We start from the raw sequence: 27,408 nt of genomic DNA on the forward strand, positions 1-27,408 counted from the left end.
TGTAAATTAGCATGGACAGAGTTGCATAACTTCCTTTCCTAGATGACATTTTTACTTCAGAATATCCAGATAAGATCTACAGTTTTTGCCCTCCACGTCATAAACTTAGTTACTGTTTTTCTATTGTATAGTTATCAAATTAAAACTGAACAGTTCTTAAAATTATTGATGTAATAAAAAAACTTTCCCGGTATAGATATATATATATGTGTGTGTGTGTGTGTTATGTGTGTGTGTGTGTGTGTGCGTGTGCGTGTGTGTTTGTGTGTGTGTGTGTGTGTGTGTGTGTGTGTGTGTGTGTGTGGATATACATATATACCTAAATGTATATATATTTGTGTGTGTGTGTGTTTGAGAGAGAGAGATTAAAGTAGATCCGATTCAAATCAAACCAGCCCATAAGTCCATAGGCGCCAGCCAAAATAAAGGGAATGATAACCAGGTTACGCCAGGATTGCCCTCATGGGAAGTGTGACAGGCATGCATAAGTGAAACAAAATCCCAATAATAATATAATTCATCATCTCATAAATAGGAAAAAAGATAAAAAAGACAACACAACCGAAGCTTATTATCCAAATGATGAAACCAACTGGATGCAGTCCAAGCTTAAAAACCAGTTGCTTCAGTAAAGGTTTATATTATTAAGGAACCGCGGGTGCAAAACCTGAGTTGCTGAATGGCAAATTCAGGTAAATTTTAAGAGAGGCATGAATATGCCAGAGCCTTTTCCTCACTAAGCTCTTCAGCCGTCGCATCCAGCTTCTTCCTTGAAAACTCATCAATTGACAGTCCTGAACAAGTAATTAACATTCAGCATAAACTACAGAAAAACGCTGAATGAAATTAAAAAAAAAAAACGAGAAAAGGCTTTATATAGAATCAAAAATAGATAAATTAATGAAAAGATATATAATATAGCCAGCATTGTATGCTGCACTATGACCTAAATTAAACCATTGGGAAATAGAGAAGTGGTTCAAATTTGAGTTGGAATATAAATAATAAAATTGGATGTAGTTGTATAAAGAACTTGTCATCAAAGGAGTTTGATATGGACCAAGAGGGATAAAGAAAACATTTAGAATGAAAATTACTAGTGATTAATCTCACAGACCAATTATATTAAGGAAGCGTTAAACAAATTCAATATGTCCAAAGCAAAATCTGAGTGTTCCCCCGCAGTAAACTCATTAAAAATGTAGCAAAATTTCTTTAAATTTTAGTTGTTAATGTGTGCTATAGGTTGCAGTACTAAACTTGATGGCGAAATAGCTAGATTACGGGTTCAAGTAGAAATAGTTAGATTTTGCGTTATTCGAGCTGCTAATATCTCAATGTTTCTGGCAGGAGATGAAATGGATTTTGTTTTATTTGAAATGTATTGTTAACAGCATATTAATATATGGCTAGGGGACATGAGAATGCAGAGTTCTGCATAAAAAAGGACACCTTGGGTGATACTGCCAGCAATTGTTCAATAAAATTACAAAAGAAGGAGATCTTGACAACTATATGCCAGTAATATAAGCAATTGCAAGGATTGCAAACAGATGGTGGTGCAGAACAGAGAAGGAAAAATAATCAGCTTCAACAAATCCATCCATTTATTGAAAGAAAACATGTTATCATCATCAACATTCACATATGTAAATTCTGTATTGTCGTCATAATCAGCATCAGCATGATGATGAAGTCAAACATCATCATCATTATTGTCAAAAATATTTAAAAAAATCAAGTTGTCATCCATCATGCAAAAGTTGAAACAAGTCCCTTTCCATATTGGCTTGGATAAAATTTCAAACAAAAGCAATATAAAAATTCAATCAGCCCTCATTCTCCTCTATAATAGTGAGGACGCCTATTCAAAGGAATGAAATAATATCTACATAATGAAGATGGCAAAGAAGATCAATCCAAAACAAGGAGAATTCGGCCAAAGAGTTCCGTAATTCTAATTTGCATTACGTTGTAGCCAAATAAAGTACTAGTTATCAATCCCAAGGTCATATGGCTACTTTATGCACATAAGAAATATTTTACGAACCAAAAGCTTGGATGGATATTGAAATTCACGTCAAGTGTACCCATCTTTCATGTATTTAATTTCCATGTGATCATTATAAATAGATGTGAACTTGTATGATAGGAGACTAAAATAGGGTTATGTTTTGAAAGTTGCTTGAGAACAATGTAAGAAGCCTAACTTGATTGACCTCTCCTATTAGGAGATTTTAGCGGATATCCCTAGAATCTCTCTTTGAATATTTTCATGTTATTGTTCTAATGATTAATAACATATCACTTCTTCATTGTCAATAACTTTCACATAGCATATTCTATTGTTTCTTGCATTGGCTAGGCCGCCAGCTTCCTTGACGCTATGATCCAGAATCAGAACAATTGCAAGACCCATATACGCTATCAGATGGTCTGTTTAAAGAATATCTCGCAAGATTATAGAAAAGTGCAAGATAATAGTTTTTGTGTGCATCCAAATGTGCTTGAGCATGTAAAAATCTAAGTGTAATATTGTTGAACTCAAATTTGTCATGTAGATCACGCCTCAAGGGATGAAGCATGAGCAGAAGAGAAATAGAGAGGGGAGGAGAGAAGTGCACAATGACGTGGCCCCAACGGGCAAAGTGGAGCGTTCCCGGGCTCTGCGACCCATTTTATTTCATAGAGTATTTCAGTTACAGAAAAAGAGGGAAAAGCCTCCCATTATATGGTATAGTCCTATTTATAGAGAAAAGAATTACAAAAGATAAAAAGTACATTCTCACCTCTACTTTAAAGGGGTTAATACAGGCTATTCTGATCTTTTGTATGTCGGAGCAAGTCATTCAGCAACTCGTCGATTTGCTGAACTGGCCTTCTGTCAGCTCTTCTTAGAGCAGTCTAGTCAGTTAGACTTGTTTTTGACTATGGAGAAACTGATTTGGGTCTTTGAACCGGTCAATGGCATCTGATTGTCTTTTGGCTATTGCTAGGCTGATAAAGCCTAGTTGATGGTCTTTATTTGTTTGGAGCTTTTGGTCAGCTGAAGATGTTTGAGGAGTTTGGACCTCCTTTCAGTCGATTGTCCTTTGGTTGGTTGGTTAACCTTATATCAGTCGGTTAACCTTCGGTCAACATGGATGCCTTGTCTCTACTTAAGTAGCTCCGGAATGTCATTTTTATCCTCTAGTGTCTTGGTCGTTTTTTGGTCTTGCAAGCCTTCGGTCGGCTGGAATGCATTATATCGGTCATATGGGATCTCATGTTCCCTTCAATTAGAACCACGAGATCACCTTGGGATCAATGCTCACATTTTTTTTTTATGTGCATATTAAGTTTATCGGTTCTCTTTCTTCTTAAAGGCGACAAATGCAAATAGAATGAAAGAATTTTAAACAACAAATGAATCTTATTTATGACAATTGAATTTGCAATAACTGAACTTTGTGAAAGTTTGTGCCCATGACCCTTATAGATAGGGTGTGATGGGTTCTCTTGATCATTTTGCTTCAATATCCCTTTTGACTGTTCTAGGTGGAGCCCGACGATTATGTTAAGTTTCGATCGGCTGGAAAATTCAAGTTCCCGGGTCTAGTGAACAAAGTTAAGGATTAGAACTTCCGGTTTTCCTTGGTTCATCTCCTGTCGGCCTGGGGATTCCAAGCACTCCTACTAGAGGAATTTTTAATAATAAAAAGATGGATTACTCTCACATCGAGGGCGTCGGGATCGATAGGCAACTCCCGCCGATTCCTCGATACATTGATTTTGCGACAATTAACCGGGTTCCAAATGTTTTTTTTGTCCGGATGATAGATGAAATGTGGGTCTCACCTCAGATGACGAAGAAATAAAGAGGGAAGCGGTGGTTGCTTCTTGGGCAGAGAAAAAGAAAGCCAAAAAGATCGGTCGAGCACGAGTGCTTGAACTCTCCCTAAAGCCACAAGAGTAGATTTTCCTCGGTCGGCGCCAAAGTTCCTTTTTGCTGGGGTGAACGTTGAAGGTGCAGTGATGGTTTATTCTGTATTTGAAACCACAGTTATGTTTCAAAGGGTCGCCACTAATGAAGTGGTGGCCATAACATTTCGTCGTCGTTTACAGGTCCTTCAAAAACATGAAGGCAAGCCTCAAAAGAGACCTCGAGTCAGTCGGAATTGAGCAATACCAAAGGATGGTGCTTCAGAGGAAAGCGTTGAGACGTGGTCGACCACTCCTCAGCAGACTACCACAACTTTCACTGATTTGCCCGCTAGGCATGAGGCCAATCAGATCTCTCCTGAGCCCGGGAAGAGGAGATTTAGCATCAACTGGAGAAAGAACTTGCCTATGATACGAGCTTCGCCTTCTCCCTCTTTTTGGAAGAGGAAAAGTTCCCCAGTTGGCTAGATTCCCTTATGAGGAGAAGAGATGCAAGTTAGGACAAGCTTGGAAAGGCGCCACTCCAAGATCAATCGAGAGGCGGATTGGTATGTCGGATCAGTCGGAAAAGACTTATCCTTCAAAGATTGTAGAGGTCTTCTGAACCCGAGCTTTAGCTAAATCTTTGAGGGAACATGATCGTCCATCACTTTATCGAAAGACTGACCGATACCATTAAAGCCTGGGCGGTCTACAATCGATAGCGCTTGCTCGGGAGAAGCCAAATGAGCAAAAGCCATTGAGAAGGCCAAAACTTCGACCGCATGGGCGAAAATATTGTAGAAACAAGCTACTGTAAACTAAAGGAAATTGGAAGGGGTGGAGGCTGAAATTTCTCTCCTGTCAAAATTGTTGTCGACCGCCCAACAATAGGTGGCAACCATGAAAACCGAATAAAAGTTCTTTGAGGCAATTCCTTCCCATCTGCGGCAAATAAAGTTTTGAAAGGCAGCTTCGAGTCATGCATTGTCACGGTAATCAACCACTTCATCAAGTCAGGGCTAGTGGACCCCAAGTTTGCGAACTTGGAGGAATTTTATGTGAGTCTTGCGGAAGACACAAAAAAAGTCGGACGTTGCGGGCGATGTAGGCTTCTCCACTCAATAGCTCTGGTTGCTTTCGTGAGACTTAGAAAAATCTTCCTCCATTTTTTCAATACTTGTATAGTGAAATATATATATATATATATATATACGTGACCTTTATATATATATATGAAATGAAATGAAGCGTTCATTATATTCTGCTTCACCATTGCTTCTTTTGTATTTTGCCTATACCGTGTCATTTGCTTGCGATAATTGCTTGTGATGAATATTTGCTCATCCCTCAGGAGAGTTTTTAGCCGCCAAACCAAATCTTCAGAAAGATCATTAGTCATTTTTTATTTATAACCACCCGACACAAGTCTTATACTACCCCTGTCTCGTTCAATCGGTCGAGTCATTGCCTTGGTCGGACCACAACCTTCGCTAGAACTTAGGCCAATCTTGTCACTGCCTTTGGAGGGGTAAATGTCGAGACGTGCTACTGGAGTGATTTGTTCGATACCCTGCGCGAGTCTGTCGCTATTAGGCAAAAAACCACTTCCAGAGCTTTAACTGATTCGAGTTATGAGACATGGGTTTTTTTATGCTTGGCATTGAGGGTAGGTTTTTAAGACATTCTCTGTTGATTTGAAAGCTTGTGTCGTCGGTCTCAGAGAGATTTTACCGATGGGACAACTTGTGTTACTTATCAATTTTTGAAATATTTATCAATTAGACAGCTTTTGTCACCTGTTGATTTTTGGCATATTGATGCCCGACTCGCGCCTTATACTCAACGAGTCTTGGCTGCTTCGTCGGATCTCCGTCTCGCACGGATTATCCCTTGTGCTAGGCATGAATCTTGTCGTTGCATTCATAGGATGTCTATCGAGACTTACTTCTGAGGTGAATTTTTTGTTATCCTTCGCAGAGCTTATTGCTACTGGGCAGGGAACTACCTCCATAAAGTTTATCCAATTCGAGTTTGGAAATCTGGTTAATGATGCACGAGCATTGCAGACTGATTTTTTTATTTTACCGATCAGACAGCTTGTGTTGCTTTCAGTTTTTTCTATTTGAATATGATTCAGTCATTCGATCAACCTGAGTTCCCTGAATATTGGCTCAACTTCAAAGTGCATGAACGCCTCCAGTTCCACGAGTGTCATTTGAACCAAGGAATACACTTTTAATTTAAAAGGCTCGTATTTTTTTAATGACTTAGACAAAAAATACAAGCATTTGAATCAAATAATGCTTTTTCGAACTAGGTGAAGAAAGTTATATACTGTGTTATGGGTCTGTATCCCTTGGTTGACCATAATCAATTAATTCATGTCAACCGAGTGAGAGATACCATCGGTCGGCATTCACCATTAGATTTCTTAAGTCGTTGGGAGCCGGTTGTTTGTTTTAGAGGTTAAGGCCTCTGAGCCAAACTCGAAAGGCGCTGGAAACGAGATTTTTCGGCTCCTATATTGGTTATTGCACAAACTCCCTTGTGTATGTCATGTTGGAGATATCTTTGAAGTGGGTATTTTCTTGTGGTGCTCCTTTTTTTGCCTGTGGCGTGATCCATACTCACAACACCTTTTAGGAGGTTGAATCCAGATATATCACGTAGATCGAGTCTCAGGGGATGGAGCATGAGCAGGAAAGAAAGCTAGAGAGATAGAGAGGGGAGAAGGAGAAAAGTGCACAGCGACGTGCCCCCAACAAGGTAAAATGGAGTGTTCCCAGACTCTGCGACCAATTTTATTTCAATATTTCAGTTAAAAAAAAAAAGGGAAAAAGCCTCTGATTATAGGGTATGGTCCAATTTATAGAGGACAGGAGCACAAAAGATTAAAAGCAAATTCTCACCCCAGCTTTAAAGGAGGTCATATAGTGTATTCTGGACTTCTATATATCAGAGCCTGTCGTTTGGCAGCTCGTCGATTAGCTGAACTGGCCTTTTGTTGGCCCTTGCTTGGAGTGGTCCAGTCGGTTGGAATTGGTTTTGAGTAGGGAGAACCTAAATTGGGTCTTTGGACTAGCCGATGGCATCCAATCATCTATTTTGGCTTTTGCTCAACTGACAACATCCGGTAGGCTTGGTACAGCCTGGTTGGTCTTTATTTGCTTGGACCTTTTGGGAGCTTCTGGTTAGCTTGGGATGTTTAAGGAGTTTGGACCTCCCTTCAATCGATTGTCCTTTGGTCGGCTAACCTTTGGTTAGCATGGATGCCTTGTCTCGACTTGAGTAGCTTTGGACTGTCTTGATCCTTTTTTTTGGTCTTGCAAGCCTTTAGTCGGCTGGGATGCATTCTATTGGTCATATAGGACCTAATGTTCCATTTGAACAAAAATCTGAACTCACTAAAATTGTAAATAAATATGCTTGAACAAAAATTTGAACTCAAGACAAGTTTGAGCTTAGCTCAAGCTAAAGCTAAAACAACTAGGGTTAGCCTGGGATATTCAGCCATAATAAGCTTGTATCCACCAAAATAGGATTGAGCAACGTAAAGTTTTTCATCCTGAAGTAAATCAACAACAGCCCCTACTCCAAAGTTTTCTAAGACTTTAGTGCTCAAATTTGGGAGACAATACAAACAAGACGGTATTTCCATCCCATTCCTTACAAGAACTAGCAAAAATTATTAGTTCTCGTACCTAAATTTCATAGATTGATGGAAAATGGCCCATTTTGTTAACAAATCAAAGTTTGCATTCTTACTATAATTAATTCATAATGACAAGGACCCTGATTTTCCCGACCTTTCAGCTCTAAGGCCATCAAAATGTAAAATATCATTGAACTATAGAACAAAGTACTGACTAAAAGAAATCATCACAAAAGAGAAATTAGGTCCCCAACCAATTAGAGGCTTCAGAGAGTAACAAACATACCCTGAACAATAGACCACTCTCCATCACGGCACGTCACAGGGAAAGAATAAATCAACCCAGCCGGTACATTGTAAGATCCATCAGAGTATACTCCCATGGAAACCCAAGTTCCCTGCACTGAGCGAAGTGTCATTAACTTATATAGGCATAAAAGAATCAGCTTAAGAAAATAACCTCTGGGGTCCCAAGGATCCAGTCATGGATATGATCACAAGCCGAACTTGCAGCAGAGAGAGCACTCGAGAGCTTCCTAGCTTTGATGATAGCAGCACCGCGTTGTTGCACTGTTGTAATGAATTCTCCTCTCAGCCTGTACAAGTAAAATTTTATTGGTCAGATGGTAGTGACCCAGTAGTTTGATTTCCTTGACGCAATAAAGAGCACTAACATAAACAATCATTGAGCGCCGGTTAAGACAATTTATTTCACTGTAAGTGTCCAAAGTAATTAAATTTCTCTTCTAAATGTGAGTTCAAATTTAGTTAGTTGAAGGCGTGTGGAACAAAGTCTTACTAGATAAACTTACTTTCCAAAAAAAGTAAGAGGTAAGTTTCAACATCAAAGCTTAAATTGTCAAGTTCAGTTTTGCTTTTGTATTGGATATAAATAAAATAGTACTAAATTAATAGAATGACGAACTAAAATATTACTTATAGTCTTAAAAATAATAATAATAAAAGAAAAATCAGCATGAGTGAGGATAAAAGTAAAACTAAAATCAAAACAAACACAAGTGGGTTACTACACCACAACGAAAATATCAGCTAATTTCACCATAACTCCTAGATTTGAGATTCAAGCACTTCCAAACACTTGACAGTGAAATAAACTAATCCTAACAGTGTTTCATTATCATTCATACCACTCATCATCAGCAACGAGTTCACGGACATGATTTTCACCACCATGAGTTTTCACCGTAGCATGGCTTACATCAGGGTACTGAGTAGATGAATGGTTCCCCCAAATAATAACATTCTTAACATCACTGACGTGAACATTTAATCGCTCTGAAATTTGGCCAAGTGCCCTGTTGTGATCTAACCGTGTCAAACAAGTAATATTCTTCTCTGGTATAGAAGGAGCAAACTCCTTCAATATGAGGGCATTGGTATTGGCTGGATTAGCAACAACCAAAACCTACAGAAAAGTAAAACATAAATTATCAGAACAAAAAACCAAATAAGCACAAATGAGCATACTATTATTATTAGTATTAGTAGTTCTACCAAAGAAACAAAGAAGATTCTGAAGATTTACAAAAATTACTTGACAGTTAAAGATAAATTGGCTTCAGCCAACAGAAAATGTTGACTAAAACCGTGATGAGTTATATAAGCCAAAGGCTAGTAATTTCTACATGAAGCAACTCGAAAGAAGAAAAAGCATAGCAAAAGCATAAAAGAATTTGCATCCAAAAATGATAAAAGAACTAAATGAATTTCAGTGGACCTTGCAGCTTGCTGCAGCATGCTTTTCAAGCGCTGAAGCCTGAGACTTATAGATGGATACATTCTTTGACATCACATCCTTCCTTTCCATACCTTCCTTTCTTGGGAACCCACCAACCATCACTGCTATATTGACTCCAGTGCAAGCCTCAACAACATCAGTAGTAGCAACAACTCCTGTAGAAAACAACTTACATAACATAACTTCAAAAAAAAAAAAAAATTTGTGACTGACAAATATTTTAAAGAGAGAAACATGTTAAGCAGGGAAAGAATACTAAATTTCAGGTAACAACAAAATACCCTTCAGAAGCGGAAATGCTGCATCGACTAGCTCCATCTTAACACCATTGAGAGCTTCTGCCGCTGGTGGAATGTCAAGCAAATGCAATACAACAGGCTGGTCAAGACCAAGCATGGCACCCCTAGCAATCATTGGGACAAGAGCATACCCAATTTGTCCTACAAATATGTAGATCAAAATTCAAGAAAAGCAAACTCACAGAAACTAATAAATAAATAAAAAAACAAAAAAGCTTCATCCAACCGAAGTTCTCTTATAAAAAAGATATCAACCAGACAAGTTATTTCCCTTTGGAGCAAGATTAAATTTCCTAATGAAAAAAAAATGAAAAATCTTTATAATAGCCAGTTTGAAATAAAATATGCACATTACTAGATAGTCACAGAATCTATACACGGCATACTGGAAAGTTGAAAAGACAACAAACGTTATACCATACCAAGCCAATAGACTCAAAACCCATCTTAGGATCTGACTTAACTGGTGAAAAGCATTGAGACAAGCATGGATAAATTCCAGTACTCCGCAACCTGATAATGGCATTGCTTCATGTTTTAGATTAAAGTACTACAGAACATAAAAAAGACCGTCCGATCCAATCAAATGAGCTTAACCTAATGGTCATAAGCCAGAAGCAGAACATTTGGCTTCCATCTTACCAAGCGGTTTTCTATCTATGCCCTAAATCGAAACCAGATTTTCAAATTCAAGAAGCACAGCCATGATTTTAAGAAAATATGATAAATGATAGCTTGAAGGTGGTAACAAGGTTTATAAACTCAAGAAATCTACTGGCCAAGTGAACTAAATGACAATTTCTTTAAACTATTGGCAGCCAATATATTAAAGGGATAGACCCAAAAAAAAAAAAAAAAAAACCATGAACCACAAAGTAATACCAATAAACAAGTATAGAGAAGTATAGAGAGAGTAAAGAGGATCAACATATGACTGATTTAGGAAAAGCTTATGATATAGTTCCAAGAGAAGTACTTTGGAGAGTTCTAGCCAACAAAAAAAAAAAAAAAAAAAAGTGTTGATAAAGTGTTGATATTGCTTTTATTCAATTCATTAAAGATATGTATGCTAGAGCTATTACTTGTGTTCAAACAATGAAGATTAACCAATTATTTTCCTATTTCATTTGGATTACAACAGGGATCTGCTTTAAGCCCATATCCTTTCGCTTTACTCAAGTTCTTATTGGACATTTATAGGAGGATGCATCTTTGTGCATGTTTTTTGTTGATGATATTCTTTTGTGGATAAGACTAAAGAGAGATTTCAGAAAAACTTGAATTATGGAGGTAAATTTTAGAATCTAAAGGCTTTTGTTTGAGTAGATCTAAAACTAAATACATGGAATTTAATTTTAGTGGTAGTAGATATAGTAGTGGAGTTGTAACAATGAGTAAATAATGATCAAACACAAGTTGGATTGTTGAAGTGGAGGAATGCATCATGCCTATTAAGTAATAGAAAAGTATTGCTTAGACTTAGGAAAATTTTATAAGATGGTGGTGAAACTAGCAATGCTTTATGGCGCAAAATGTTGGTTTGTAAAAGAAAAACATAATTTTAAATTGTGTTACTAAGATGATAATGCTTAGGCAGATGACTGGCTTTACACTTAGAGACAAAAAGCGAAACAAATATATCTGTGAAAGGGTTGGAGTAGCTCAATCGACAGACTAGATTAGAGAGCGCCGCCTTAGATGGTTTGGTCATACTAAACGTCGACCATCTGCTGATTTAGTTAGGAGAGTAGATATTTTAGATTTAACTTATGTTAAGAAAGGTATGGTGGACATAAAAAGACTTGGGCATATTGTGTAAAAAAATGATCTTAATTTAAAAAAATTAAATGAAATATGACACTCAATAAGACAATGGATAAACAAGGATTCATGTAGTTAATCCCAATTAATGGGATAACTTATTGTTGTTGTTGTTGGATAAAACAAATCTTCCATGGGATATGAGAGAGAATCTAATCCCTAATAAAGAAGCTTCATCAGTGTACAAATAAAAAAGACATAACAACAAGATCTTTCCCAAACTCAAGTACAACAAATCTTACCACAAAGGAGAAGCCACGAATCATTCGAGTCAAACAAAATAGAAAATAACTTAAAATCGATCATAAAAAAAGGATTAAATGAATGCCAGAAAATTCTCACTTCAAAAGTTTTTCAAGAGAGTATCAACCAACATCTTTATAAAATTGGAACAAAATACAACTGCAACATTTTACTCAAGATTAATCCATGCATGGTGCATTAAATGCACTCTAATTTATAGGATGCTAAAAAAACTTTCTAACCTAATCAAGTTTAAATTTATTTTAAATTATCTAAAAAAACAATTTTTTTATCCATATAATAATAATAACAAATTATTTTTTACCCAAAAAACTCAAATTTATACTCATCGTAACTAAAAAATCTCCTATTAATAATAGATAGAAAAATAAAACTGTATTTAAGGCATAACTCATCTCCTAACAGATCACTCCAAACTCTCAAACCCCCTAAAGGATATGTGTCGTGCAGTCTCAATAAGCCCAAATGATACCTGACCTAATCATCCACGAGAAACAAATAAAACACATTTTTCTGCACACAAAAGTAAATTCATCAATATTAGAACTACACTTGCCACTAAATTTTTGCAGCCCCAAAATGATCATCTCCTCACTTTAAAATTGTAAAAACATGACCTAGTACTAGGGTAGATAGTGCAATAGTCATCTCCAATAGTCTCTACCTCAACTTGTGACCTTATTTGTTCCAAAACCTAACCTTCATAAAAGAAGGTAAACTTTTTTGCATCCTTAAATTATCATTCTTTGCCTTTATGATACCTTAGGACTTCAGCATCTCTTGAGAAAATGTATCATGCATCACTAAGCACATTCAAAGATATCATATTCTTCATCAGATGTAGTACATGCCAAAATTTCAAACAATTTCACCATCATGTATCCTCAAGTTCACAATGTTAGTACATGCCAAATTGTCAGCCAATTTTCTAATCACACCATCATGCGTCCTCAAGTTCATAATGCTAATATTAGCTTGAATGAAAGTTGCTTCTCATTGGAACATCGCCACCAAAAAATGTCTTATAAGCGGAAAATAATTAAAAGAGCATATGCTTTTGGAACTATGGATCAAGAATCCACTAATTAGTGTTAAAAACTCTATTTTACAACCAAAATAGGCATCAATTATGCATGAAACAAACCGTGTATAACAATAGTAGCGACAACTGGCTTGTCCTCCAAATGATAATCATTCAAATGCTACTCCTCAAAATATGGCAACTTCCATTTCTGTCATTTCCTTTTACAATCGAAGCATGTAATATCCATAAACTTAACACAATACTTAAACCCGCATAATTAAAAATAGATCCTTTATTAAAGGAACTCCCCCTTAACGGTGTAAGCGAGCTTGAGTGAGCTTGAACTCTATTTGTGTTTGGTTTATTCGAAAAAATATTTTTTTCAAAATCAGATCATGTTTGATATTATTCATAAATAGCATATTCATATTTGATTCGTTTGTATTCATGTGCGACTTGTATTTAACTCAAATTATTCAAAAAATACTAAATTGTTTTCATTAAAAAATAAAAATCAAATAAATATATTGAACATGAAATAAATACTAAGTATTTAATTACTCGATTATTATGAGCTAAAATAAATCGAACATGATTGAACCAAAATAAGTCAAACATGATAGCATAAGTGTATGTTCATGTTCCACTCGTTTATAAATTAAGCTCAAAACTTATGTTCATAAATTGAGTCGAACATGAGTTGATGAGCTTTTTAAACAGCCCCACTACCTTTAAACAAAAAATTCCTCATTCATTCTTAAATCTCTACACAAAACATAGCAATTCTCATTAGAAAAAGCAGATTCTTAAAATCATGTAAATAAATTGCATCTCTTCATAGAGCATGAAGTCACAAAAATAACAAAAGAAAAGATAAATAGCACAATGATAACAAAATTTGATTCTTTATACAAAATCCTCACATCAATATTGGACAAATCCCAAATAATAGAGTTAAACTCATTTAGATTTAATTAACTTGTCTTCATGCATGTAAAGCTAGTACAAAATTTACAATTAAGCTTTTCAACAGATTTTTGTTCATGTACAAAAATACTGACATAAGCCCTAATTTCCACGAAGACCTCTATCAATATCTAATTTGTTAAAATTGTTCGGATCATTGAGAGGTTCACTTATCTCTATCTCATGCCACTCAAAACTGTTGAGAGAAACTAATGTGAAAGAATCTCCTTCTAGTTTCATCGCAGAATAGGATCACAGGATTCGAGAAAAACATAACAATAAATTTAAACACATAAACAAAATCAAAACAATCAGAAAAGTCCGATAAAGGGAAAAAAACCACGGACCCACACAACCACTAATTCACTATGAAAACAAAAGACTCACACAAGTTTCTTATTCACACTCACACGAAAAAACTTACAAGATGCTCCACAATCTGCATTTTCTGATCCGATACCAACAACGCACGCCGAGATCCTAGAATTCCTCCTCTTCAACTCTTCTCTCCTTCACCAAGAACTTGTTGAAGAACGCTCGAGGAAGCCTTACACCCAACACACATTACGCCACTCAAACTTGACTTAAAACCAAAAATTTTGCATACCAACTGCTTTGGGCACAAAAGTGCTCGAACCGAGCGCAAAAACGCTAGTGTCTCAGGATGCAGAACCGCGACCAGCATAGTTGGGCGCCTAATGGGCGCTTAGGCGCCCAAGGGGAGCGTAAAGACGCCCCCTTATCTGCCAAGAGCCAAAACATGGGCGCAAAAGCGTCATAAGGGGCGCAAAAGCGCCCCCTTCAGAAGTAGTGCCCACATGGTGGGCGCTTCAACTCCCAAGCCCAATGTTCTCGGTCTTCTCTGGGCGCTTTGTCTCCACAAGACTAACAATCTCCCACTTGGAGACAATAGCACCCAGCACCAGTCATTTGTACCTCTACCTCCATCTAAATCACCTTCATAGTCACGTATCATGGCCACGTATCTTTGTGTGGATCTTAACCTTATCACAACTTCAGTTTCTCAACAGCCACCACCCTAGTCAACATATCCGCAAGATTTTGAACTATGTGTATCTTCTCCAAGAACAACTACCCATCTTCAAGAAAAGAGCGACTGAAATAATACCTCAACTTAATGTGTTTCGCCCTGGCATGAAAATCTGCATTTTTAGGAAGAAGAATCGTATTGATACTGTCATTGTAAAGTTTTCTAATCTCCTGCTCTTTGCCTAAATTTGTCATGAAACTCTGTAGTCAAATTATCCCATTGCTCGCATCAGTAATAGCAACATATTCGGCCTTCTGAGTAGAAACTACAACAAACTTCTGCAACCTGAAAGCCCAACTCACTGCGTTGCTCCCTAACGAGAAGATATACATCGTTGCACTTCTACTATCCACATCTCCTGCCAAACTTGAATCTATGAATCTTTGTAGACTAATCCCTGCACTCTCATAGCAAAATGCATTGTTAATTGTTCCCCTCAAATACCTAAGAATCCACTTTACCGCCTCATAATGATGTCTTCTTGGATTGTCAATGTACCTAATGATCACTCCCATAACATATGTAATATCGGGTTTGGTACAAATTATCTCATACATCAAACTTTCAACTGCTGAAGCATACGAAGTTTTTCTATCTATGATTGCTCTGCTTCAGAGTTAGGCAATAGCTCCTTAGATAATTTGAAGTGACCACCTAAGGGAGTGCTAACTGGTTTCGCCTCACTCATGTTGAACCTCTATATGATCTTTTCAGCATACTCTGCCTGAGACAACTTTAGTGTTTCTGCAATCCAGTCTCTGTTGATTCTCAACATGAGGATCTTCCTGGTTGAACCTAAATTCTTCATCTCGAGCTCACTTGATAACTAATTTTTCAAGTCCTGGTTTTCTTCATATTTGCCCCTGCAATCAACATGTCAAAGACATACAAAAACAACAAAATATAACAGTAATCAAAGTGAACATTGGTCTGTCAGGCACTTCAAGTACCCAATGTCTGACATGAACCTGTCAAACTTCTTATACCACTATCTCCGAGCCTGCTTCAAGCCATAGACTCTTTTTCAATTTGCAAACCAAACCTTCTTTGTCTAGAACCTTGTAACCTTGTGATTGCACCATGTAGAGTTCATCCTCCAAATCTCCATGTAAGAAAGTTGTTTTTACATCCATCTGCTCCAGATGTAGATCTACTACTGCTACCAGACTCAGCACAACCCTCACAGTTGTCATCTTCGTCACAGGGGAGAAGATCTTTGTATAATCTGCTTCTTCCCTCTGTTGGAAACCCTTCACAAGAAGTTTTGTCTTGCAACGCTTGCCACTATCTGACTCATCTTTCAGCCTGTAAACCCATTTGTTGTGCAGTGTCCTTTTGTCATTTGATAGTACCGTCAAATCACAAGTCTGGTTTGTCTCCAAGATTGTATTTCTTCATCCATGGCGAGCTCGCACTCTTTCGAATCCTCAACTTGAGTGGTTTCCTCAAAGCACTCTGATTCACCGCTATCAGTTAGTAATAAATAGTATAAATAAGGAAAAAACATTTGTATGGGTTGTTTCATTTTGTTGAATCTCCTGACTTTTGTAGCAGTTGTTCGAGAAACTTCCAGTGTTCCTCTTGGTTGAACACTTCTTCTTTCTCCATCTTCCTGATCACCAATATCATCTCTCCATATATATAGATTCTTCAGAAATGGTTGACGGGTTGTTCTGAGTTCTGACCTTGTCCTTGTACATCTCCATTTTGTTGAAAGTTACATCCCTACTCCTGATGAATTTCTGATTCTGATAAATCAAAAACTTTTACACAAAAGCATTTGAGTGATATCCAATGAAGGTGCACCTAAAAGATTTCGAGTCAAGTTTGCTTCTAGAACCTGCATCAACATGCACATATGCAAAACACTCAAATACTCTTAAATGAGATAGCCATACATTTTTATCACTCCAGGCTTCTTCAGGTAAGTCTTCATACAAAAGTACTGATGAGCACTTCAGCCCAAAACAGTTTCAACAAACCCGCACACTCTGTGATTGTTCTATTCATGTGCTCAGATACGTCATTCTGTTGCAATGTCCTTGGGGCAGTGAACTCATGGTTGACCCCCTCTATAGCATAGAAATTCCTGAATTTCTAATCCGATACTCAACTCCATTACCTAATCTGAGACACTTCAACTTCAAGTCTCTCATTTTCTATCATAGTCTTCCATTTCTTAAAGTCTTCAAATAAATCAATTTTTGCTTTAAAAAATAGACTCATACATTTCTCATGTGATCATCAATAAACGTGACAAAATAGCAAGAATCTCCAATAGACTAAACTAGAGTAGGACCTCATACGCTAGTATGCACTAACTTCAATTTCTTTGACTTCACCACTGACTCACTCGATAAAAAAACTTTATTTTGCTTGACATATAAACAATCTTCACAGATATTCTGATCAACTAATTTCAAACCCTGAGGTTTACTATTTGAAAGTAGAGACTTCAAACATTTCTCACTCATATAGCCAAACCTACGGTGTCACAGACCAACATCCACCCTAGTTTTAGTCACATCAATGAAATCAGTCATTTCATTGATCAAATAAAGAGTATCTATAATGTTGCCCCAAGCCATCACTAATGCACCCTAATTACCTTCCACAAATCACCTTTGAAAGTTGTCACAAATCCTACCTTTAGTAGTTAGCTCACAGAGATAAGATTTCTCTTCAAATTTAGAGCATGTCTGACTTCAATAAGCTTCCAAATTGTTTCATCATTAACTTGATATTAGCATCACCCTTTCTTAACTATACAGCAAGCATTATCTCACAAATAAACATTTCATATATCACTCTAAGTATAATTTTTACATACCTCTTTATTGGGGAAACCATGAAAAGAGGCACCTGAATCCACTATCCAGCATTCAATACTGACTAAAGAGAACACCAAGAAGTCATGTCCACCGCCACCAGCTTTCCATGAACCTTTGCAGTCCTTCTTGAAATGCCCCTTCTTACCGTAATTCCAGCATTCTCCTCTGCTTGACTTGGGCTTTTCTTTCTTAGACTTATATCTACCTCTCCTTATCTTCCTGCCCAAATTCCTTCTGTTGTTATCAGCAATCAACACGGAACCTGACGATTCACCATTTGTTGTTTTTCTGCAAACTTCATCATTTAGCATCAGACCCATTAGGTCATTAAAGTTAAGACCTTGAAGAACTACTCACCATCGTTATCAAATCATCTCAGTTGTCCGACAAAGAAGATAGTATCATTAGTGCACTACCCTCATCATCAAACTTAAACCCCATATAACACAGCTGACTCGCCACAGTGTTGAAGTTATTAAAATGTTCTGCCACTGAACTGTCTTATGTCATATTCATGTTGAATAATTTCTTCATAAAAAAAAATTTATTAGAAGCACAAAGTTTTTCGTACAACCTCGCAAGTGTCGATCCACCATATTTTTCTCATTTACAATGTTGAGCGCAACAGATGAAGAAAGTGATAACCTATTCAAACCCAGTTTTATTCGATCTAACCTTCCCATTCCTCCATAGGCATCGACTCGACTTCCTTCTAAGTTCTTATAGTGGCAAGTTCAATTTTTTCTAATACAGTAAATCCTCCACATTCATCTAGCAAAAAACAAAGTTCATCCCATTGAACTTCTCCACCTTGAACCTTGCTTCTTCGACCATTACTCCCACTCTAATTGAACCCTGCTCTAATACCAATTTATTGGGAGAAACTACTCTGAAAGAATCTCGTCCTAGTTTCATCACGGAATATGATCACAATGTTCGAGAAAGTTGGGACAATGAATTGAAGTACAGAAGCAAAATCAAAACAACCATAAAAGCATAAGAGAATTTTACAGGAAAAAAACGAGAGAAAAACACAGAGCCGCACCACCACAAATTTATTATGAAAATCAGATAATTTTGCAAATGACTCGCACAAGTTTCTTCTCCACAGTTACAAGAAAAAATTTAAAAGACGCTCCACAATATTCCTAATATGAACCGACGCAAACAACACACACTGAGATCCTAGAAATCCTTCTCTCTAACTCTTCTCTCCACCAGAAACTTGTTGAACAACACCTGAGGAAGTTTTACACGCAGCACACATTACGCCGCTCGAAATTGGCTTAAAATCAAAAAATTGTGTATCAACTGCTCTGGGCGCAAAAGTGCCCCCCTCAAGAAGCAGAATCGTGCCCATCATAGTTGCGCCCAAGGGAACGCTTCGGTGCCCCCTTCTCTGTCGAGCGCCAAAAATATGGGCACAGAAGCGCCCACTTTAAAAGCAGCACCCACTAGCACCCACATAGTGGGTGCTTGAGCACCCACGCCCGGTGCTTAGGCTCCAGGTTCTCAGTCTTCACTGGGTGATTTGGCTTCAAAAGACTAACAATAATCTCAAGTGCATTTGTAGTGTCACATCCTAAAATAAATTAAGCCGTCAAAATTAGCAATCTTAAAAATTTAGCAAACAAATTGTTTATTAAGCTCTAATATTACTAATAGTAACAACAACCAATTTTTATGTGAAAGTGCCAAAAATAAATTAATACAATGATCCAAATTAAAAAGTAAAATCAAGCACAGCAAAGATAATTAAATTTAAGAGATTCAACTAAAACAAACCTATGCTCAAATAAGAGGGTAGAGGATCCAACTCCCTGTTGAGAAACTACAATGTACAATTGGAAGGGTACAAGAAAACACTACTCTCCAAACCAAATACATCCAATATCAGAAATGAAAGAAATAACTACATAAATACCAAAAAAATGTCCATTTCAAAAAATCCTCAAAAAAGAAAAATATAGTTCCCATGTTGTTGTGGTATCAATGAAAATTTTATGGTTTAGAAATACTTCTAGATCATTAAGACAATGCTCCACCATCGCCGACACTGATCTAAGGCTCCTAGAAGATATTTAGGAAGCAAATCTAGTGAGGGAGGGGTTATGGAATAGCGAAGGGATGATAATAGGTGAGTTCAACGATGTCTAAAATGAACTATGAGGCAAACTCTGCTGTTGAACAGCAGGTTGAAGGAGTTTGGCGTCTGTTCGAACTGAACACATCAATCGAACGGCGAAACGACAAGATAAGGGTGGTGGCAAGTGGGTTCCACCACATCTTCCTAAGAAAGATACAAATAACCACTTACAAAAGGAAGAGAACACAGCACCCCTAAGGGTAGAATGCAGAGAATACAATCTCCAACATACACAAAACAAAAGCTAAAGTTCTCAAGCCAGAAAAATAGTAACATCTAAATATTCCCTCAAACAAAAACCATACTTAAAAAAAGGAAATAAGCCATAAAAAGGAAAATAAATCTACTTGAACGGGCAGCGAAATAGAATCCGCTCGGTTTGGACTAATTGGGACCGCGCGATAACACACATACGATATTCGCGTGATCAAGCGGTCACGCTCGATTTGGGCAACCTATGCGAGGCTGAGCACAATCACGATATTCGTAGTTTCCTTGGATTAATCGAATTAATTGAATACTATGAGAGATTTGTTGAATGTTTCACTCACATTGTTGCACCTTTATGAAGATTGACTCAAAAAGTTGTTAAGTTTGAATGGCTCAATGCTTGTGAGCAGAGTTTCTAGAAACTCAAAAATTACTAGGTAACAGCCCCAACTCTGACCATTTCCTCTACCACAGATGGACTTAAGATCTACAGTGATGTTTCACATCAAGGATTGAGATGTATTCTAATGCAACATGACAAGGCTATAACATATGCCTCAAGACAACTGAAGGTGCATGAAAGGAATTACCATACCCACAACTAGGAGTTAGCTACAATTATTTTGTACTGAAGATTTGGAGGCACTACATTTATGGCGTTCGTTGTGAGGTGCTCACCGATCATAAGATCTAGAAGTATATTTTCACCCAAAAGGAGTTAAACTTGAGACAAAGACGATGGCTCGAGTTAATAAAAGACTAACTTGGTGATTCAGTATCACCTTGATAAGGAGAACATTGTCGCATATGCTTTAATCAGAAAGCCTTCTAAGTATGCAGCTTGGATAGTCACTCAAGAGCATGAGTTGGCACGAGATTGAATGACTTTAGTTGAAGATAGTACCAACAGGAGTTAATTCTAGCATGTATCAATTATCAGTTCAGCCTGCACTTGTGAACTGTGTTCATGCAACTTAGATGAAGGATGCAAACTTACTACAACTTAGAGAGTAAACAAATAATGGATTGAAACCTGGGTTTAGTATCGATCAAGATGACACAGAGATTTAAAGATCGACTATGTTCCTAATCAAAGACTTTGACGGAAGATACTCCATGAGGCACATTCTACTCTATATTGTGCTCGTCCTGGAAGCAATAAGATGTATCGAGATCTTAAGAAGCTATTTTGGTGGCTAGGTATGAAAGTCGTTGTAGTTGAGTTCGTAGCTAAGTGTTTGCTATCAGATGGTTAAGGCAGAACATCAAAGGCCTGGTGGTCTGTTGCAGCCCCCTCCCGTTCCAAAGTGAAAATGAGAGAAGATTTATATGGACTTCGTAGTTGGATCACTCAGATCGAAGCAAGGACATGATACTATTTGGGTTATGGTCAATAGACTAAGTCAGCTCATTTTTTACCAATCAAGTTGACCTATTCAATGGATAAACTGGTCAAGATCTAAATAGACATCTACGTTCAACATCATGGAATTCCAACTGTCATAGTATCAGCATGGCATCATACGAAGCACTGGAAAAAAATATAGATCCCCATCATGTTTTTTCAAGGTCAATGAGAGACAAATATTTGGACCACAACTAATGGATCCAGCTACCAAAAAGGTTCGTTGGAATCGAGATCAACTATGCGCAACCCAGGAACGTCAGAAGTACTTTGACCCAAAGCACCAAGAGATTGAAGTCAAAGTCAGAGATCACAATTTTCTGAAGGTTGCACCTATGCCCGGAGTCACGTGATTTGGCCAAACTAGAAAGCTTCAGCCTCGTTTCATTGATCCTATCAAGATGATCGAGAAGATCGGTAAAGTTTCATATCGTTTGGCTCTTCCTCCAAGACTTGCAGGATTACACAATGTCTTCCATGTCTCTCTACTTGGATGAGAAGTGCATGATGATTCTCATATTATTCGGTACGAGCCATTGGGGATTCGATGAGACATGAGTTATGCAGAAGTATCAGATCACATCTTGGAGCATGAAGTTTGACAGCTTCGTCGTCAATCAATTCCTTTTGTTAGAGTAGATTGGAAGAACCAGTCAGAAAGTGAGGCAACTTTGGAGATTGAAGAAGAGAATATCACGAAGTACCCGAAGCTATTCCAAAATTAAATATGAATTTGGGAACTAAATTCTTGTAAAGATGGTAGTATGTAAGAATTGAAAATTTTTCTTACATGTTTCCTTCTGCGCAATTTTTTTCCTTTTTCATGGCTTTCCCAAATTCAAGCTCGCAAATTATTTACTTCCTTCGTCGTTATTTCCAAATGTTATCCTTTCCTTTCACCTTCTTCCATGTCGCCTTCCTGATTTATCGCTCAACTACTGCCTCTTTGTTCTATGTAAGAACGGAGCATGCTACTTAATCCCACTAGCTCCCCCTCTTCCTCTCAACCTTCCTCCTCTCTCTTCCTGATCTTCCTCTCCCAATTTTGCTCGAAATCATTGCCTTCATGACCAAACCCACGAAATATTGTCGCGGTTGGAGCTAACAGAGAAATCTTCAGTGGTATCACGACATACAAAGATCCGAAACTCTTCCTCCTCCTTCCATTCGCTCCTATACCCAAAACCATAGAGGAAGGTAACCCTCACCTTCCTCCCTCTCACCACTTCAGTTTATCTAAACCGCAAGAATCCATCTTCCATGACATTTGTTAAATCCCAATTTATGGCAAATCGGGGAAAAAACAAGACTTAAGAGCATAAAGGATTTAATTCGAAATTTTATGTTGTGATAGGTGTGATGTATGTAAATCTCTCAAAATTTTATTTAGAAATCAACTTTTCTTTTCTTTTTCTTCCCCATCAAGACAAAAACAAGACATTATTAATATTCAAATCCAAATTATTTTAGATTAATAGAAATAATCATAAATAAATAACAAGAATAATAGTAACAATGAATTTCAATTAGGCTATACCTAATTTAATGGTAAAATTTAACTGCTTAATTAATCTTTATGTTTTATTGGAGTAGGATTGATAGTCTAGTTGTCGAATTCGTAGAAGTGTCGCGATTGTCATCTCAAGGTAAGTAACTGTTATTTATTGGAAGATAAACAGGCCCTTCCTAGTTAGAAGTTTTAATCCTTGTCAATTTGTAGTATATTCATAGTTACTCTATATGATTGTCAGTCATGTCCTTATTATTTCAATTGTATTTTTTATAGACTTATATTATTGTTCATAATGGGAGCACTGACTATCTTAATTTATTAATGCAAAGTTTTTTGCATATTTGATTTAATCCTGCAGTGCTTTTTTTTTTTTTTGCATTTGAATGAAATTAAATATGTTATATCACAAGTCTGCATGAAATATTATAATTTTAACATGTCATATCTATGGAAACAATTTGGCATGTTTGTGTGAAATGGTGTGTAGGTCGACAAAACCCATTTGAATTTTGGCTGGCCAGACCGATTGGCCGGCAGAGTGAAGACTTTACAAAAAATCACCGGGTTTTATTGGGTTGGTATTTAAACTTCCCGTTTCAAGATATCTATTAAAACTGACTGTACATGTAAATATATATAAAAGAGAAATGATAAGAAACTTGATTAGAAATAATTGCATGTTTCGTATGATATGCATATGTGATATTTATCCCTCTTGTTTGTCTTATAGTATTACATAAGCACATCGTGATTCTTCCTTGCTTATTGTTCATACTGCATGTCATATTTCTCTTGTCATTTATGTTTTAATAGACAGTTGTTTTTGATATTTTTGCATAACAGCTTTTACTCAGTCACCAGTAAATCTCCATCAGAGTAGACTTTTCAATTTCACTTTCTCAGTTCGGAATTTTTCCTTAGTATTTGTTTTAGCTATTGCATTTTTTTGTTAAGTCTGAATAGTTGTTCCATGTTATCATTTTTTATTTGAATCAGTTAAATTTTTTATTTTCAGTCCAATTGTAGTAGTGAACATTTCAGTATTAATAAAATTTACATTTTTTTTATTTGCAATTCAATCATTTCTTTGAAAATACAAAACAGGTTCATTTCATTCCATCATGTCCCACGTTGTCAATGTGTATCACATTCCGGACCCGGGAGTGATAAATAACATTAACCTATCAGTTTTTCAAACTTATTTTTTACCCAAAATAAAATAATAATTATTTTTCTTCTAACAAACGTCATATTTAAATTTTATAATTATAATGAATAATTTATTGAGTCAAGGACATAGCATAAGTTAGAACCATATTAAGGAAAAGAGAATTAGAGGTTCAATAAATGACATCTATTAATATATGTAATTTCACTGATATATGCAACTAGAAGATAATATAATTAGATAGTAATAAATCACACAATTATCTAAACAGCATTTCACTAAAAGAACATTTTATTTTCAAGGAAACCTACATGGATTAATCAAACAATGATTTTAGGAACTATATAGTATTTTGCTTTAAGTTTATAATAGTTAATTGATATTAGAGCATTAATTATTAGATTAATTGAGGGATTTAGTAATTATATCATCATACATAACTAAAGATAAAAAAAAATCGTTAATACAATAATCAATTTCCAATATAGATGTCTGCAATTAACTAAAACTAAGAATAACCATATACACATGAGGTTAGTAAATAGTAATCATATATTGCATAACTGAATCTAGCAAATAATAAAAATTTAGTTAGAGATTAAATGTTGTTAATTATTAATTATAACCAACCTGATAAGCAACCATACTACAAACTAAGTCAATAATTAAACAGAATATGGTGTTATAATAGTGATTAGTTAGACTAACCCTACAACAACTAAGTTGCTAAAAGTCTTATTTGCGCGATTAAATTATAAAACAAAAGGTGTCAAAAAAGGTGAGGGGATTGATTAGGAAAGATAAGGAAATGAAAACATAGCAAGTGCAGAATTCCATGAGTTTAAAAACACACAGAAGTGTAACAACCAAGCGAGATATTGCAAGAGATTGTGTTGGCAAGACCTTGAAATCAATATCATTAGGTTTCCATTAACAACCCTTTTCTTGTTTCTCTTTTGGTCAAAAAAATAAATTAATAAATAAAATTCAGCCTTGTTGTGTACTCAAACCAGGTAGACATGACAAGATGGAATCTTCGAAAAACTATTATAAGTACAACCAATCTTTGCATGGCTATCTAGGTTAGACCTCAAACGATCGTGACTATATTTAATGCAACCTTATGTATTTCTTCTACATATGCATTTTAGGTATGATTATTGAGATGAATGTAAGCCAAGAATGCATACCCAAGTTGCATACAAACTAGGCATGCATGCCTTAAATTTAAGGAAACCTAAATAAATGTGCCTATACTAGATGAATTTTTGTTGGACCAACTAAATAACGAGAGAGAAAAGAAACTCTAGCAACTACGAATAGAAATCCTAACCTCAGGATCCAATGCATATGATCTTTTTGGGATTAAAAATATGATCCTTGCAGGGACCAGACGTCGGATTAACAATTTCATTAGCCATCCTGTAAGGACCCTATCAAGAGTCATGTCAAAGGGAGTGATTGTGAAGAATTCCATACAAGCACAAGTGAATGCGCAATGGGGGCTCTTAGGTTCATGCCCTCCTTGGCCCTGACCCAAAAATAAAGTCATTAAAGTTTTGTTAATAATCAATGTCCAGCACAGAGAATAATGCAAAGAAGCTTCGCTCGCACAAAAAAAGTCGCCATCCTTTGCGCTTATGTGAAAATCAAGAAAACAAATAACTACATAGTGTGAAAATAACATGGAAACAGTGAATCGGACCCTAGGGATATAGGAACCACGATAATCACGGTTCTTTTAGTAAATCGCAAGTCCCGAGCCGTTTTAATCGAAGAGACTTTCGATCACCGAAATATACATCTAGAAGTAATTTTCTGAACCCTAGTCTTAATCAGGTCCGCAATAGCTTCATAGATCTAGCACAGACATGCTAGACTGAAAAAGTTAAACAACCATCATCTGTACCATCATAGATGAAAGAAAAAAACAACAAAAACAAAAATAAAGGAAAAAAAAAAAAGAAAAACCCTAGATCTTGCTGTGTCTGTGACCTATCAGTGAGAAGATCGAAGAAAAAAAAAGGAATGACGAACCTGCGGCGCCAGTGACGAGAACATGAACTGGATCCTTTGCCATCGGAGCTCGTAAAGACAGTGGCCGGAAATCCTATTGAGAAAGAGAGCGAGCAGCTGATGAAGATGACTCGAGGTATATAAAATTTATTGGGAACGGAGAATCTGTTTCGGACGGCCGGAACCACCCGGGTAAAGCAATTATCTACTATTTTTTCTATTTATTTTTTTTTCAAAAATATGAAGTGCGCAGGACACGGGATTTTTTTTTTCTTTTTATGGACCAAAATTCTCTCCGTGGATAGGAAGATCTCCTCAGCCACAACTTCCTTTGTAAAAGAGTGCTCTTAATTAGTGAGAATTAGCACTGAATCCAGCTGGAAGATCTTTTTATTTACAAAATTTTAAAGCTGATTTTTTGCCATATACAATTTTTTTATATATTTATATAAATATATATACTGGAATAATGATAGACATGAATGTTCTCGATCATATATAATTCATTGATCCATGCAGGAGTAAAATATATCCATCTACCTCGCACATAGCCGACTCCCTAGTTGATTCCATGCAAATTAGCATAAAATTCCTTCACCACAGGAACAACTACGGCGGTTGTAGTGTAGCACAGCACTTTCCATCTTTGTCGCACTATCATCTCTTCAATTTCCGTCGAGGGATTATTCAATCGTCAATTTACGAATCCTCGTTCCTTGATTAATCTTTTCTTCGCCAGTACCATGTTGAAGATTCGTTGCGCTTCCGCACTAATGAACTTTCTCCGGTTGAACACTCACATTCTATGGTTTTCAGGGGAATTGGACACCATAGGGAAGAATTTGGTGGAGTTTCACTTCATTTTTGGGGAAATACGAACGACGATGGCGAGGATGATCTTGGACTTGAACTCCTTCTCAAAGCCTCAAGTTCTCTCTTAAGTCTCCTCTTCATGTGAGGGGTGAGGTTCTATTTATCGTGTTTTGAGTGCAATTAATGCAGGAATATGAACCATTTTGATCGGACGGTCCGGAGAGCTTCCCTTGATCAGATGACATTTGATGGACATTTGAGCGCCTTAACGATGTCGGAATTGAGTAATCTTGGGCTCGTTGGATTCGTCTTTTCGAGATGCTCGATTCGACTATGAACTCGCTAGATTCGACATCTGTTTGACCTTTCAAATGCCTCCGAAAATCATGTAGTAGTGGTTTAATGACTTGATCCGAGCCTGATTTGACTCGGATTGGACTAACTTTTATATCATTAGGTCCGTTTCATCGAGCCAATCAGTTTGACTATAATTTTGCTGAAATCGGAGTTCCGGATGACTCGTAATCGAAGTTTGAATGTTTCTTGCTCAAAATATTGCCTCGAGAT

At 36.7% G+C, this 27,408-nt stretch overlaps 1 protein-coding gene across 1 annotated transcript; it reads right to left on the reverse strand.

Moving 5' to 3' along the window:
* Positions 1 to 423: 423 nt before the first annotated feature.
* LOC110031066 (malate dehydrogenase) lies at positions 424 to 26,276 on the reverse strand. The gene is made up of 7 exons (XM_020734102.1): positions 26,050 to 26,276; positions 9,596 to 9,754; positions 9,294 to 9,469; positions 8,704 to 8,981; positions 8,016 to 8,151; positions 7,842 to 7,953; positions 424 to 794 (listed from the first exon to the last, which is right to left on the reverse strand). Exons 1-7 carry the CDS (start codon positions 26,090 to 26,092, stop codon positions 700 to 702), a joined length of 999 nt encoding a protein of 332 aa, XP_020589761.1. The 5' UTR covers positions 26,093 to 26,276; the 3' UTR covers positions 424 to 699.
* Positions 26,277 to 27,408: the final 1,132 nt, after the last annotated feature.

Source organism: Phalaenopsis equestris, unplaced genomic scaffold (genome assembly GCF_001263595.1).
Source record: "Phalaenopsis equestris unplaced genomic scaffold, ASM126359v1 Scaffold000765, whole genome shotgun sequence".
Lineage (NCBI taxonomy): Eukaryota > Viridiplantae > Streptophyta > Magnoliopsida > Asparagales > Orchidaceae > Phalaenopsis > Phalaenopsis equestris.